The sequence below is a fragment of the Macaca thibetana genome, chromosome 13 (assembly GCF_024542745.1).
Source record: "Macaca thibetana thibetana isolate TM-01 chromosome 13, ASM2454274v1, whole genome shotgun sequence".
Taxonomy (NCBI): Eukaryota; Metazoa; Chordata; class Mammalia; order Primates; family Cercopithecidae; genus Macaca; species Macaca thibetana.
The window spans coordinates 79,720,572-79,737,354 of NC_065590.1; the positions used below are offsets into that span (position 1 = coordinate 79,720,572).

The following is a 16,783-nucleotide window of genomic DNA, read 5'->3' on the forward strand; positions in this document are numbered from 1 at the left end:
TCCCAAGTGGCCCGTTCTGCCCTACAAGCATTTTCTCTGGAGCTAGTCACTCCCCGGAAGTCCAGGTATGGTGTTAAATGTCCCAAACCACAAACTAGAATATAAGGTCAAGTAATTTTTTTTTTTTTTTTTTTTTTTTTTTTTTTTTGAGCTGGAGTCTCACTCTGTCTCCAGGCTGGAGTGCAGTGGCACAATCTCAGCTCACTGCAATCTCTGCCTCCCGGGTTCAAGCCATTCTCCTGCCTCAGCCTCCCAAGTAGCTGGTATTACAGGCGCCCGCCACCACACCTAGCTAATTTTTGTATTTTTAGTAGAGAAGGGTTTTGCCATGTTGACCAGGCCGGTCTTGAACTTCTAACCTCAAGTGATCCACCTGCCTTGGCCTCCCAAAGTGCTGGGATTACAGGCGAGCCACCACGCCCAGCCTGTTTCGATTTTTAGATCCCACAAGTAAGTGAGAACACGCAACATTTGTTTTTCTGTACCTGGCTTATTTCACCTAACATAATAAGTGAAATAAGTTCTATTCATGTTGTTGCAAATGACAGAATCTTATTTTTTTATGGATGAATAGTACTCCATTGTGTATATGTACCACATTTTCTTTACTTGTTCATCTGTTGATGGACACTTAGGTTGCTTCCAAATTTTGGCTATTGTGAACAGTGCTGCAGCAAACATGGGAGTGCAGACATCTCTTCAATATACTGGTTTCCTTTCTTTTGTCTTTATATCCAGCAGTGGTATTGCTCTCCATAGCGGCTATACTAATTTACATTCCCAACAGTATACGAGGGTTCCCTTTTCTACACATTCTCTCCAGCATTTGTTACTGCCTGTCTTTTGTATAAAAGCCATTTTAATTGGAGTGAGATAATATCTCATTGTAGTTTTGATTTGCATTTCTCTGATGATCAGTGATGTTGAGTTGAGCACTTTTTCATATAATTGTTTGCCATTTGTATGTCTTCTTTTGAGAAATGTCTATTCAAATCTTTTTTTTTTTTTTTTTTTTTTTTTTGGAGATAGAGTCTTGCTCTGTAGCCCAGGCTGGAGTGCAATGGTACAATCTCGGCTCACTACAACCTCCACCTCCTGGGTCCTGGTTCAAGCAATTCTCCTGCCTTAACCTCCCTAGTAGCTGGGATTACAGGCACGTGCCACCATGCCCAGCTAATTTTTGTATTTTTAGTAGAGACGGGGTTTCACCATGTTGGCCAGGCTGTTCTTGAACTCCTGACCTCGTGATTCGCCCACCTCAGCCTCCCAAAGTACTGGGATTACAGGCATAAGCCACCACACCCAGCCGTCTATTCGAATCTTTTGCCAATTTTTAAATTGGATTATTAGATTTCTTCCTATAGAGTTGAGCTCCACATATAATATATACAGTTATTAATCCCTTGTCATATGGGTAGTTTCTAAACATTTTCTCCCATTCTGTGGATTGTCTCTTCACTTTGTTATTTCCTTTGCTGTGCAAAAGCTTTTTAACTTAATGTGATCCCATTTGTCCATTTTTGCTTTGGTTTCCTGTGCTTATAGAAAATTACTCAAGAAACTTTTGCCCAAGGTACTGTCCTAGAGAGTTTCCCCCAATGTTTTCTGACAGTAGTTTCATAATTTGAGATTTAAGTCTCTAATCCATTTTGATTTGATTTTTGTATATGGCAAGAGATAGGGGTCTAGTTTCATTCTTCTGCATATGGATACACTACCTGAGAGTGAGTAATTTATGAAGAAAGGAGGTTTAATTGACTCACAGTTTCACAGGCTTAACAGGAAATATGACTGGGAGGCCTTAGGAAACTTACAATCATGGTGGAAGGCGAAGCAGAAGCCAACACCTTCTTCACACAGCAGCAGGAAAGAGAGAAAGCACGAAGAGGAGAGTGCCACACACTTTTAAACCATAAGATCTTGTGATAACTCATTCACTATCATGAAAACAGAATGGGGGAACTCTACTCCCATTATCCAGTCGCCTCCCAGCAGGTCCCTCCTGCAACATTGAGAATTATAATTCAACATGAGATTTGGGTGGCAACACAGAACCAAACCATATGAGAGATCCACTTTTCCCAGAATCATTTATTAAAGAAACTGTCTTTTCCCCAATGTATGTTCTTGGCACCTTTGTCAAAAATGAGTTCACTGTAGGTATATGAATTTGTTTTTGAGTTATCTATTCTGTTACATTGGTCTATGTATCTGTTTTTATGCCAGTACCATGCTGCTTTGGTTACTATAACTCTGTAATGTAATTTGAAGTTAGGTAATGGATTTCTCTAGTTTTGTTCTTTTTGCTCAGGATAGCTGTGGTTATTCTAGGTCTTTTGTGGTTCCATATAAATTTTAGGACGTTTTTTTCTATTTCTGTGAAGAATGTCATTGATATTTTGATAGGGATTGCATTGAAGCTATAGATTGCTTTGGGTACTATGGACATTTTAACACTGATTCTTCTAATCCATGATTATGGAATATCTTTCCATTTTTCTATGCCATCTTCAATTTCTCTCATCAGTGTTTTATAGTTTTCATTGTAGAGATTTTGCCGGGTGCAGTGACTCACACCTGTAATCCCAACACTTTGGGAGGCTGAGGCAGGTGGATCACAAGGTCAGGAGTTCGAGACCAGCCTGGCCAACATGGTGAAACCCCGTCTCTACTAAAAAAATATATAAAAAATTAGCCAGGCATGGTGGCATGCACCTATAATCTCAGCTACTCAGGAGGCCGAGGCAGGAGAATCAATTGGACCCGGGAGGCGGAGGTTGCAGTGAGCCGAGATTGTGCCACTGCACCTCAGCCTGGGCGACAGAGCGAGACTGTGTCTCAAAAACAATAATAATAATTATTAAATAAATAAATAATCACATCATCTTCAAATAAGGATAACTTGACTTCTTCCTTTCCAATTTGGATATCCTTTATTTCTTTCTCTTGTCTGATTGCTCTAGCTAGGACTTCCAGTACTACGTTGAATAACAGTAGTGAAAGTGGGGATCTTTGTCATGTTCCAGATCTAAGAGGAAAGGTTTTCAGTTTATTTTTTGAATAAACTTTTTTGTTTTCGAAAAATGTCAGGTTTACAGAAAAGTTACAAAGATAGTATATCCCATATATTCTTCACCTAGTTTCACCTAACATTAACATCTTATATAACTTTGGTACATTTGTCAAAACTATGAGATTAACATTGGTATATTTACTATTAACTAAACTCCAGATTTCATGTGATTTCACCAGTTTTGCCACTAAAGTCCTTTATCTTTCCAGGATCCAACCGAGGGTAGCACCCTGTACATGAATCATGCCTCCTAAGCCTCTTCTGGTCTATGACAGTTTCTCAGTCTTTCCTTGTTTTCCACGACTGAAAATTTTCAGGTATTTTGTAATATGAACAGGTATTTTGTAATATGTCCCTAAAGCTGGGTTACTGTGATGTTTTCTTTATGCTTAGACTGAGGTTATGTGTTTGGGGGAAGAATACCACAGAGGTGACATGCCCTTCTCATATATCATATCAGGAGGTACATGATACCAGCTGGTGATGCTCATTTTGATTACTTGATTAGGGTAGTGCTTGCCTGGTTTTTCCACTGTAAAATCCATTCCCTTTCCCATACTCTGTTTTTTTGTAAGAGAGCCCCTAAATCTAACCCACATTGGAGGAGAGGTGGTGTGGGGTGATTAAGCTCCATTTCCTAAAGGAGTGTGTGTGTGTGTGCGTGCGTGTGTATGTGTTTATTATTTAGAATTCTTTAGGAAAAATTGGTACTTTCCCACACTTTATTTATTCAATCATTTGCTTATAATGGTATGAATTCACGTGTATTTATGTATTTTTTAAACCAAGTGTTATTTTATTTTATTTATTTATTTGAGACAGGGTCTCACTCTGTCGCCCAGGCTGGAGTGCAGTGCGTGATCACAGCTCACTGCAGACTCGACCTCCTGGGCTTACGGAATCGATCCTCCCACCTCACTTCCCAAGTAGCTGGGACTACTGTCATCTACCATCATGCCCAGCTTGTGTATTTATTTTGTTGCTCAAATTGTTCCCACTTTAGGCACTAGCAGCTCTTTCACAATGGCTCCTGTATCCCTTTGACATATTCTCATCCATGTGGAGGTTTTGAGCAATTCTTTACTTTCTGTGACTACAAGATGCTCCAGGGATCCTCTTCTTGTCTTTTTCCTTATCTTTTTCACAGCACCCCAGTCACTAGCTTAAAAATGACCCACTTCTGTCTCCCAGGATGGGAGCATTTTGCATCACCTAGATACAGTACCTGTCCTCTCAACCCTAGGATTTGACCCACCTGTCCAATTGGGTCCAACCCTAAGTTTCCACTGGATCTTAGGCATTTTTGCTGTATTTGTAGAGCCCATCCCTGAAACCAAATGGAGGCCCCTCTGTCTCCTACCTGGTCCCAACATCCTCTTTCAATGTTACAGCCTATCTAATATTCAAGAGCTGGCTCCAGGCTGTGTAACATTCTGAACAATCTGAATGTTAGACCAGATGAATGTTGGCCAGGTATGGTGATTTGCACATATGATCCCAGCACTTTGGGTGGCTAAAGCAGTAAGATCACTGGAGGCCAGGAATCAAGACCAGCCTGAGCAACGTAGCAAGGCCCTATCTCTACAAAAAAAAAAAAAAAAAATTGAGCCGGATGTGGTGGTGCACATTTGCAGTCTAGCTACTCGGGAGGCTGAGGCAGGAAGACTGCTTGAGCCAAGGAGTTCGAGGCTGCAGTGAGCTATGACCGCACCACTGCACTGCAGTCTGGACAACATAGTGAGACTCTTTCCTTAAAAAAAAAAAAAAGGAGAGACAGACAGTCTAAATTATGAAAAGAATAGCTAGCTGATTTTGGAGGCGAGTTCATGAGTTCCGTTATATATATAAAAAATATCAGGCTTAGAGTATGTGCAATATCCAAATATCTTTTGCCCCACCCCCTCTTGTTTTTTTTTTCTTTTTTAGAGCCAGGGTCTTGTTATGTTGCCCAGCCTGGCCTTGAACTCCTGTACTCAAGTGATCTTCCCATCTCAGCCTCTCAAGTAGCTAGGATGGCACACCTGGCCCCCTTTTGCTTTTGATCCAGCAAATACATACGCTGGGAAATTGTTTTCTTCATCTTCCACAATCTAATCCAGTCTTCAGGCCCAGGCCCTTTAGTACTTTCTACATAATTACTGCCTTGTATTAATAATGGATTACTCTCTTGCTGTTTTTGCCCTCAGATGTTTACTTTCTCCAAATAACCGCAAAAGTTGTCACCCTATCATTTGTCTCTGAATAGTTCTAAAAAAATCTTTGAACTTGTTTAGCTCTGCCTAGAGCACAAATCCCATTGACAATGACCGGATTCTCTGCTATCAGATCCATATCCCACTGTGAGTCTTCAAACCTTCTTGGGTTTTCTTTGGCTGTTCCTTTACCCCACCCCAGCCTCCTTTCTTCCAAAACTTTCCTTGACTCTTGGCCTACTCTGTAATTTCAACAGCTCTCTGTACTTACCCTGCTGTTTAATCCACTTCAACTCTGTCTTGTATTCCAATTGCTATGTGCTTGTGAGTTTCTAAGGGGTAGGGATCAGATCTTAGTCATCTTTGTCTCTGCCACAATGCCAGAGTGTGTCTAGCTTCTAATGTCCCCCAAGGCTGAACAGTCCTCCACCTTGTCCATAATACCTGAATATTGTGTCCAACTATGTAAGAATTGAATTCACTTGATGTCTTCATGCCATCCATGTACTTGGCAACTAAAAGAACTCAGGGCTTCTAGAGTTCTTCTGCATCCAGCCTTGAAGAAATCTAACCCTGTGCCCTAGCCCCTCCAAATATGGGAGAGGAGCTACTGTACAGGTTGGTATTATCAACAGGATCAAGGGGTGCTCTGACTTTTGGGGTCCCAGAATGCTAGGTATCGTCTCAGACTTGACACTGTTCATGACACCATGCTCAGAGATGAACTGACCCCATGAAAGAATGTGGTAGGGAGTTGTGGGTAAAGAGAAGCAGAGGGCCTTTGCAGGAGCCTTTCCTAATTTTAGCTATCTTGAATTTGGGAGAGGTGTTTGTGGAGGATGAAAGGGGTGGTACTCAGAAAGCACCGTGAGAGTAGTGGCTGGGGAAAGGGGGATTACTGATGATCCAAGGCATCAGTGTGAAGATGTGGAACAGGAAAACAGAGCTCAGATAGAGGCTGCAGGCCCGCAGATGCACAGAGGGGCCCATGGCCACCTTAAAAAGGTTGATTACCCTATCCCCATAAAACCAAAATCTGGCTCCTTTGCAGTCACCCTCCTGCCTAAAAGTTCCGGGGACCTTTCCAGCAAGTTTCATCCCCAGAGGAATGTTCCTGAGTGTCTATTACCTGGATATTTCTCAGGCACAAGGAGGAATCAGCTCTCTACTGTCAGGGCCATATATCACAGGCCCTAACGAGCTGCCATGAATCTAGGATGAACAAGGGTCCTTTAATTTGTCAAAACATGGGGCAGCTGATGTCTAAAATGTACAGCCTGGGGTTTCTAGTGTTTGTTGGGTCCCACCACCAAGGGCTTTCAGCACCCCCAGAGTTCCTTATGTTCCTCTTACAAACACAGGCAGGGGATGTGACCCTCATTTCATGGTCTAATGTGTGGATGTAGCATTCATTCTAGATCTTGTCATGTCTGATGAAGACTGCCCTTTTTCTGGATTTCCTATGTTAAGTACACAACTTCTTCCCTCTTCCCCTGGAATTATCTAAAAGTTCCCACCTCTCATTGTGTGTCTGTGTGGGATTGGAGTGTGTGTGCACGTATGTACACCTGGCTGCATGTTGGTAATGAAAATATAGGGATGTTAGTATAAGGTTTGTATTAGGGACCAATGAAATTGAGTTGGGGGCAGAATTAAAGAAACAAATCTGCTGTTAAGACCAACCCATGCCACCCATCCTGTCCCACCTCTAATCTACTATTTGATTTACTGACTTTGAAAGGTTAACTTTCCAAAATAAGACATTTCATTTTATTTCTCAAATCGGAATAAGTCGCTGAGAGTAGAAACCACTAGGTCAAGAGCAAGAACTCTCCCCCAAAATGGAGAGAATCTTTCTCCCTACCCTGGGCTGCTGGTGCCCCTGGAAACGGGACTTCTTCCTCCCACATATGCTACTAGCACAAGTCCCCTTGGGCCGGCTGGGCTGAAGTGGGCAGGGTTGGGCCCCTTTCACCCACCCAGAAACACCGGTTCACTGACCGTCAGGCTCTAGGATCTCCAGGGGGTCCGCGGTGCGCTTCTGACCTGGCCCAGCAAGAGCACTCCTGACAGCCTCACAGACAGAAGGAGCTGCAGCCAGGTGTGCCTGAGCCTCAGTAATCGAGCACCGGAATAGGAGGCTCAGCAAGGCGATGGGGATCACCTGTGGGGAAGAGGCAGTGGACACTGAAGCCTGAGGGAATTAGGTCATTTGAGAAAGAACCCCGGGGGAAGGTCGGGCACAGTGGCTCACACCTGTAATCCCAGCACTTTGGGAGGCCGAGGCAGGCAGATCACTTAAGTTCAGGAGTTTGAGACAAGCCTGGCCAATATGGCGATACCCCATCTCTACTAAAAATACAAAAATTAGCCAGGCATTGGTGGCTGGCACCTGTAATCCCAGTTATTTGGGAGGATGAAGCAAGAGAATCTCTTGAACCCGGGAGCGCAGAGGTTGCAGTGAGCCAAGATCGCGCCACTGCACTCCAGCAGCCCAGGTGACAGAGCAAGACTCCCTCTCAAAAAAAAAACAGAACCCTGCAGGAGTTAAAGCATTTGATATAGGAATCAGGAGCCACCAGGTTAGATGGAAATTGGATGTTATGAAGACTAGAAGGTGGTAACAAGGTGGATTAAGAGCAGAGAGAAACCTTCATTTTGACGAGGAAAACTCCTATTCGTCCTTCAAAACCCAGTCCAAATACCCTTTCTGCCTCTTTTTCCTGACTCCCTTCCTAGGCAGAATAGAAGACCCCTTTTCTGTGCCCCTGTAGTACCTTTTTCACACCTCCATGACCACTTATCACAGTCATGTCTCCCCCATGAATGTGGAGGTCCTTGTGAGGAGAATGTCACTGAGCTTTGTAAACCCAGTGCCAAACAAACTTCTTGGCACATTGAAAGTACTCAAGAAGTATTTGTTGAATGACCAGCAGTGGGCAGGATACCTGTTCCTTCTCATGTGCAACCTGGACATGGCAGGAGATGGGAGCAGCCCGAATATCATCTGACAGTGGCTGGGGAAAGTGGATTGCTCGGAGGAGGCTCTCGATGCATCGAGCCTTGGACTGTCCAGAGAACCGCTAAGGAAAAAGTGGTAAGATCAGTGTCAGGCTAAAGGCCAGAGGAACTAAGAATGGAGTCACTGGAGAAGAAGCTATGAGAGTGGGAGGCTGGGATCCCAAAGCCTGGCTGTAGAGGCTGTAGATGATTTGTCCATGTTGGCAATCCTAAACTCATAATTCCCAGGTGTAAAGAAAAACTAGGTTAGCCGGGCGTGGTGGCTCAAGCCTGTAATCCCAGCACTTTGGGAGGCCGAGACGGGCGGATCATAAGGTCAGGAGATCAAGACCATCCTGGTTAATACGGTGAAACCCCGTCTCTACTAAAAAATACAAAAAAAAAACTAGCCGGGCGAGGCGGCGGGCGCCTGTAGTCCCAGCTACTCGGGAGGCTGAGGCAGGAGAATGGCGTAAACCCGGGAGGCGGAGCTTGCAGTGAGCTGAGATCCAGCCACTGCACTCCAGCCTGGGCGACAGAGCAAGACTCCGTCTCAAAAAAAAAAAAAAAAGAAAAGAAAAACTAGGTTAAGGGGGTTGGTGGTGGGCTTGATTGGCTGGGTTAAACTGGAGAATTAATGGCAAATTGGTCAAATTTGCATGCATGTCACACCAATCCTGTAGGTTGGTAATCTGGACTCCCTCTCTCTAGTTTCCTCTATAACCACATCCATCTTGCACACTAATGTAAGACTGTTCATCTGCAAACACTGCTTCCATTTTGTCACTACCCTCCTCTCTGTCTAGCTCAGCATTGTCCGGTAGAAATATAATGCAAGGCTGGGCATGGTGGCTCACACCTGTAATCCCAGCACTTTGGGAGGTCAAAACAGGAGGATCACTGGAGCCCAGGAGTTCAAGACCAGCCTAGGGAACATAGCAAGACCCCATCTCTACAAAAAATAAAATAAATTAGCTGGGTGTGGTGGCACCTGCCTATCGTCCCAGCTACTCAGGAGGCTGAGGTGGGAGGATTGCCTGAGCTCAGGAGTTTGAGCTGTAGGGAGCCATGATGGTGCCACTGCACTGCACTCCAGCTTTGGTAACAGCGTGAGACCCTGTCTCTAAAAAAATAAAAATAAAGAAAAAAAAATAATGCAAACCACACGTGTGTTTTTAGTAGATGTATTAAAAAAAAGAAATAGGTGAAATTGGCCAGGCACGGCGGCTCACGCCTGTAATTCCAGCACTTTGAGAGGCCAAGGCAGGCAGATCACAAGGTCAGGAGTTGGAGACCAACCTGGCCAATATGGTGAAACCTCATCTCTACTAAAAATACAAAAAAAAAAATTAGCTAGGCGTGGTGGTGCATGCCTGTAATCCCAGCTACTCAGGAGGCTGAGGCAGGAGAATCATTTGAACCCAGGAGGCAGAGGTTGCAGTGAGCCAAGATCATGCCACTGCACTCCAGCCTGGGTGACAGAGCGAGAATACATCTCAAAAAAAAAAAAAATTGATTTCACCTATTTCTCCTGACCTTGTGATCTGCCCACCTTGTCCTCCCAAAGTGCTGGGATTATAGGCATGAGCCACCATGCCTGGCCTGAAATCAATTTTAATAATATATTTCATTTAACCCAGTATATAACCCAATGTAAACAACATTAAACATTATTAGTGAGATATTTTGCAATATTTTTCTATATTCATATTTTGTATTTTGAAATCAAGTGTGTATTTTACAACTAGAGCACACCTCAATTTGGTTTTTTGTGACTCTTTTTGATTTTTTTTTTTTTTTTTTGAGAGAGAGTCTCACTCTGTCACCTAGGCTGGAGTGGAGTGGCACTGTCTTGGCTCACTGAAACCTCCACCTCCCAGATTCAAGCAATTCTCCTGCCTCAGCCTCCCTAATAGAGGACTATAGGCCTGTGCCAACATGCCCGGAATTTTTTTGTTTTGTTTTGTTTTGTTTTGTTTTTAGTAGAGACAGGATTTCACCATGTTGGCCAGGCTGGTCTCGAACTCCTGACCTCAAGTGATCTGCCCGCTTTGGCTTCCCAGAATGCTGGGATTACAGCATGAGCCACCATGCCCAGCCAGCCCACCTCAATTTGGGTGCTAGATTTGCAATGCTAAAAAGCGAAATGTAGTCCTACCAAAACATTAAAGTTACATTTAATTTAAAAATTATACAGCTTTGGTTTTTACATAAAATTAAAAATTCAGTTCCTTAGTCACACTAGCCACATTTCAAGTGCTCAGTAGCCACATGCGACTAGTGGCCAGTGTTTTGGACAGCACAGGTCTAGCTGCATCTGGCAAGTCCAAATTCCTGCCTGACTTTAACTTTCCACATCCTCCCCTTCCTACTTCTTCACAATCCCTCACTGTGCTCTAAAGTGACTCGCCACTCTGGTCAGACCTGTGTCCCTCACATATCATGCCCAGTCCCCCTTCTGGGACTTGGTGAATGACCTAACAGGAATGCCCTTCTGTCCATATGTCCAAGCCATAACCACCAGGCCTAGCTCAAATACCACCTCTTCCATGAGGCCTTCTTTTTGCTATAATGCATACTGACCCCCACCTTCTTTGTACCTCCACTGGACTTCAGTAAGAACCATAGTTTATTTTGGGGACCTGGTGGGTGCTCACTAAATGTTCATCGATTGATTCCTTTCACATAGGGTTGCCAGATTTTGTGAACAAAAATACAGGACATCCAAATATATAATGAAAAAAATATAAAAATCTCAAATATTACATAGAGCATACTTAATGAAAAAATTATTCCATATTTATCTGAAATTCAAATTTAACTGGGTGTCCTGTATTTTTATTTGCTGAATCTGGCGACCCCATTTTCATGACCACCTGTTGTGCCGTCTGCTCAGCATCCACTCCTCCTTCTGGTATCAGCACCTTGGTTTTCTTCTGAGGATCTATCGCTCCCCCATGCTCAGGTAATGAGGTTGGATTGAGGCTCACCTCCCAGCCCTTTTTCCACCACCATCCTGAAGGGAGAGCTCATGAACCAGACTGGGCAGAGCACCCCTTGCCCTGGAAAACAGTGATTGCTTCAGGGACATGCATGTGTCCCAAGCAAGAGCCTCCGACCAGGCATTTGCAAGAACCACAGGACAGGCAAGTTCTTTGCCCACTAGTATTGCCAACTAAGTTGTCAGGCTGGCACTACTGGTGGCCAGTTTGCCACCTAATGGAGAAAACTTGCCTAAGAATGAGAACAACGACTGGGCGCAGTGACTTACGCCTGTAATCCCAGCACTTAGGGAGGCTGAGGCGGGTGGATCACCTGAGGTCAGGAGTTCCAGACCAGCCTGGCCAACATGGCGAAACCCTGTCTCTGCTAAAAAATACAAAATTAGCTGGGCATGGTGGTGGGTGCCTGTAATCCCAGATACTCAGGAGGCTGAGGCAGGAGAATCACTGGAACCTCAGAGGCGGAGGCTGCGCTGAGCTGAAATAGCGCTGCTGTACTCCAGCCTGGGCGATAGCGCAAGACCTCATCTCAAAAAAAAAAAAAAAAAAAAAGAATGAGAGCCACACAGAGGAAAGCAGAGTTAAGGGTGGAAAGTTCTGGAACACATTAGATTTAGCTGCCCTAAGATTGTTCAGTTATATCAGTTGTCATTTTCTTTGTTTAGCTTAAACCAGTATAAACTCGTTTTCCATCACATTTGTAACTGAAACAGTCTTGCCTAATAATTACAATTTCACAAACACACCCAAGTGTGCTCACATACTCCTTAAGGAGAAGATGCACCTAATCGGAGGAGCAGAAGCACATAGAAAAGGCAGCCTGTACTCTTACACATTTCCATACCTCTGCGAAATGCCCTCCTCTGACAGCCTAAGCATTGAGGCCAGGCCCCACCCAGCCCTGCCCCATCATATCCCTACCTGCAGCATGGCCAGTGCCCGCCAGAAGAGCTTGGAGTTGCTAATTCGAAGGTCCAACATGTGGTTTTGTAGGATCTTCCCAAGAAGCACATGAGCACCTGTACTCACTGTATTCAGCACCCATTTGGTGCTTAGCTCACGCTGGAACTTCTGAAAAGGGCAGACACACGGGGGTGTCAAAAATTAGAGGACAGAAGAGCAGCAGAGTGAACAGGGCCCTGTTATCAGACGGGAAACCAACTGTCAAGAACCAGGGACCAAAATGCAGACATGATTTGTTTGAGCAGCCCAGGGTTTAAATGTCAGGGCAGTAGATGTAAACTAGAACTGTCTCAGGCAAACCTGGTAGCTTCACCCATTTGTGTTTTTGACCCCTAGGTAGACAGACATGTTCTCTGAGTCCTTCCACATTAGGATTTTGATCCTGCTGAATCGTTCCTTTTTCTCCCCGGGTATCTGACAGCAGGAGTGGGATTCATTCCACTAAACCACAGGCTTCTTGAGAGGGCAGAGATGGTGACTTACTCTGCTCCAGGGCCCCAGTTTTTTAGACCATGACTGACATGTTTGCTGATCAATACATTTGTTAAGGCCAGGCACAGTGGCTCACTCCTGTAATCCCACCACTTTGGGAGGCCAAGGTGGGCAGATCACCTGAAGTCAGGAGTTCTTGACAAACCTAGCCAACACGATGAAACACTGTCTCTACTAAAAATACAAACATTAGCCGGGAGTGCTGGCATACACCTGTAATCCCAGCTACGCGGGGGGCTGAGGCACAAGAATCACTTGAATCCGGGAGGTGGAGGTTGCAGTGAGCCTAGATTGTGCCACTGCACTCCAGCCTGGGCAACAGAGTGAGACTATGTCTCAGGGGAAAAAAAATGTTTGTTGAAAAATGAATTCTATTTAATTTTCGTAACAACCCTACACAATAAGTTTATCTATCCTCATTTTTACATATAGGGCAACTAGAGGTCAGAAGTAAATTAACTTGGAGCAGCTCATATGATAACGAGACGCAGAATGAGGACCTAAATCCAGGTCTTCTGATTCAATGATGAGGGCATTTCCTACTTTGCCGCAAATATTTCCTGGATGAATGAGAGAACCTATGTGAAGGCATGTCAAAAACTAAAAAGTTGTACAAACGTGGTATCGCGAGTATAAAACTGCCACTTGTTTTTGGCCCTTATATTTTGTCCACTTTGGGGCACTTATAACACCTATTGGCACATTAGCAGGGAAACTGGGGCCCAGTAAAGGTGTTGAGGGGATTAATTAATTGGTGATATGGTTAGGCAGCTTTGTGTCCTCACCCAAATCTCATCTTGAATTGTAATCCCCACAGTCCCCATGTGTCAAGGGAGAGACCAGGGGGAGGTAATTGAATCATAGTGGCGGGGGGGTTCCCCCATGCTATTCTTGGGATAGTGAGTGAGTTCTCATGAGATCTGATGGTTTTATAAGGGGCTCTTCCCCCTTCACTTGGCACTTCTTTCTGCCACCTTGGGAAGAAGATACCTTGCTTTCCCTTTACCTTCCACCATGATTGTAAGTTTCCTGAGGCCTCCCCAGCCATACTGAACTGTGGATCAATTAAACCTCTTTCCTTTATAAATCACCTAGTCTCAGGCAGTTCTTTAGAGCAGTATGAAAATGTACTGGCCAAGGTAGGCGGATCATGAGGTCAAGAGACTGAGACCATCCTGGCTAACATGGTGAAATCCCATCTCTACTAAAAATACAAAAATTAGCCAGGTATGGTAGCAAGCACCTGTAAGTCAGAGCTACTCAGGAGGCTGAGGCAGGAGAATTGCTTCAACCCAGGAGGCAGAGGTTGCAGTGAGCTGAGATCGCACCACTGCACTCCAGCCTGATGACAGAATGAGACTCTATATCATCAAAAAAAAAAAAAGTACTAATATACATGGTCCTAGCCAGGCTGAGGAAACAGGCTACTGCTACTTTTACTTCTTTATTCTGGAATTCTAGAAATAGCTGTTCACACAAAACCCTGGAAGAGGGTATATTGAAAACATTTTAACAAATGAATGACCAGGACACTAAGTATAAGAACAGATATCTGACCAATTTCAGCATGAAACTGGCCAGTAAGTATGCAGTACTGATGCTATAGGGTGTATGTCAGACTGCACTTTGGGAGAAAGGTCAGTTAGATTTGGGTTATAACACTAACCATTTATACCACTAACATGAACACCATTAACACAAAAATATTTTAAATTTTATATAATTTGGAGTAAGACACGTTCATTTTAAAGTACACATGGAAAAATCGGCCTGGTTATAGCCAGGAAAATCCTTAAAAAGAAGAATAGGCTGGGTGCAGTGGCTCACACCTATAATCCCAGCACTTTGGGAGGCTGAGGTGAGCAGATCACTTGAGGTCAGCCTGGCCAACAGGGTGAAACCTGATCTCTACTAAAAACACAAAAGAAAATTTGCCTGGCGTGCTGGCACCTGCCTGTAATCCCAGCTACTTGGGAGACTGAGGCAAGATAATCACTTGAACCTGGAGAGTGGAGGTTGCAGTGAGCCGAGATCATGCCATTGAACTCCAATTTGGGCAACAGAATGAGACTCCGTCTCCAAAAAAAAAAAAAAAAAAGAAGAAGAAGAATGAAGAACAAACCCTACTGGCACTAAACATACCATAATGCCTCTATAATTAAAACATATGGTACCAGCACATCAATAGACAAACCAGTGGAACAGAATAGAAAGTCCTTAAATAGACCAATGCACATAGAAACTGAGTATGTGACACAGGTAGGTAGCATCCTAAATCATTCAGGGAAAGATGAACTTAAAAAAATTATATTGGAGCCAGGCATGGTGGCTCACCCCTGTAATCCCAGCTCTTTGGGTGGTCGGGGCAGGAAGATTGCTTGAGGCCAGGGATTTGAGACCAGCCTGTACAACACAGCAAAATCCTGTCTCTACAAAAAAAAACAAATTTAATTAGCCAGGCATGGTGGTGTGTGCCTGTAGTCCCAGCTACTTGGGAGGCTGAGGTGACATGATTGCTTCAGCCCAGGAGTTTGAGGTTGCTGTGAAATCTGATCACATCACTGCACTCCAGCCTGGGTGGCAGAGTGAGATTCTGTCTCAAAAAAATAAAAAATATATACATATATATGGACAATTCGATAATCACTTAGAAAAATATATAATTGGATTCATGCCTTACCCCATACACAAGAATAAACTCCCAATAAATTAAAGATCTAAGTGTTTAAAAAAGAAAAAAAGAAACCATCTTTACTAGCAGAAAACATGGATGAAATTCCTTTACAATTTAGGTGTTAGAAAAAGCTTTCTGGACCACGCCTACAATCCCAGTGCTTTGGGAGGCAGAGGTGGGTGGATCACTTGAGGTCAGGAGTTCAAGACCAGCCTGGCCAACATGATGAAACCCCTGGCCAACATGGTGAAACAAAATTAGCACAACACTGAAATGCCCTTTTGTTGCTTTGCTAATTAGCAAAGATTTTTTATAAGGATGCTATCCAGTATTTACAAAGGTGTAAGGGAACAAGCAACTTCACACTTTATTTATAAACCTCTTTGGAGGGCAATTTGACTATATGTACCAAAAAGCTTCAAAATTTTACATCCCCTTTGACCCAATGATTTCGCTTTTGAGGTTTATCCTGGTGAAATAGTCAAATTCCCAAAAAATGTGTGTATAAGGATGTTCAGTGCAGCACTTTAATAAAAACCCTAATATTGAAGCTGTCTCTGTGTCTAATAGTTGGAGTTAGAGTAAACAATTTATGGTACATCCATACAGCGGATACAATATTACATTGACATTAAAAATGATAGCAGTGATCTATTAGATGAGAACATGTCCTGGCATGATAAAAACATAATAATAATAACAATTTTTGACAATGATAGTGATCTGTTAGTACAGAAAGATGCTCATAATTTTAAATGAAAAAAAGCAACTTTAAAACAGCATATCAAGTATGGTCTTACTTTTGTACAAATATATTTATATATGCATATAATAGAAATTTAGAAGGACATTCTCCAAAATCTGTCAGAGTCTCTTTTTTTTTTTTTTTTTTTTAAGATGGTGGATTTGGAGTGATTTTTTCCTTTTTGCATTTCTGTAATTTGTAATGTTTTTACTACAAAAAAATGTATTGCTATTAAAATGAACATTTTTCTTTAAAAATACAGTGTTTTGGATAGGCGTGGTGGCTCACGCCTGTAATCCCAGCACTTTGGGAGGCCAAGGCGGGTGGATCACTTGAGTCTAGGAGTTGGCAACCAGCCTGGGCAACATGGAGAAACCTCGTCTCTACAAAAAATACAAAAATTAGCCAGTCATGGTGGTGAGTGCCTGTGGTCCTACTTACTTCAGAAGCTGAGGTGGGAGGATCAGTTGAGCAGGGGAGGCGGAGGTTGCAGTGAGCTGAGATGGCACCACTGCACTCTAGCCTGGGCCAAAGAGTGAAACCTTGTCAAAAAAAGAAAAGAAAAGAAAAGAGGGAGGGAAGGAGGGAAGGAAGGAATGAAGGAAAGAAGGAAGGAAGGAAGGAAGGAAGGAAGGAAGGAAG

General features: G+C 43.5%; 1 protein-coding gene and 1 long non-coding RNA gene across 2 annotated transcripts in view; one reads left to right on the forward strand and one right to left on the reverse strand.

Annotated features, from left to right (window-relative positions):
- The window catches only part of LOC126933850 (uncharacterized), an 18,902-nt gene continuing 2,119 nt past the window's right edge, over window positions 1-16,783 (forward strand). Inside the window, exons 1-2 of the long non-coding RNA XR_007718744.1 lie at window positions 1-65; window positions 16,404-16,558. This is a non-coding gene — a long non-coding RNA (uncharacterized LOC126933850). The remainder of the gene's footprint in view (window positions 66-16,403; window positions 16,559-16,783) is intronic.
- Window positions 2,804-16,783, reverse strand: part of GCKR (glucokinase regulator) — a 27,130-nt gene continuing 13,150 nt past the window's right edge. Inside the window, exons 17-19 of the mRNA XM_050753989.1 lie at window positions 12,189-12,338; window positions 8,214-8,348; window positions 2,804-7,429 (exon numbers count right to left, since the gene is read on the reverse strand). Coding sequence (XP_050609946.1) covers window positions 7,259-7,429; window positions 8,214-8,348; window positions 12,189-12,338 — 456 coding nt within the window. The 3' untranslated portion in view covers window positions 2,804-7,258. The remainder of the gene's footprint in view (window positions 7,430-8,213; window positions 8,349-12,188; window positions 12,339-16,783) is intronic.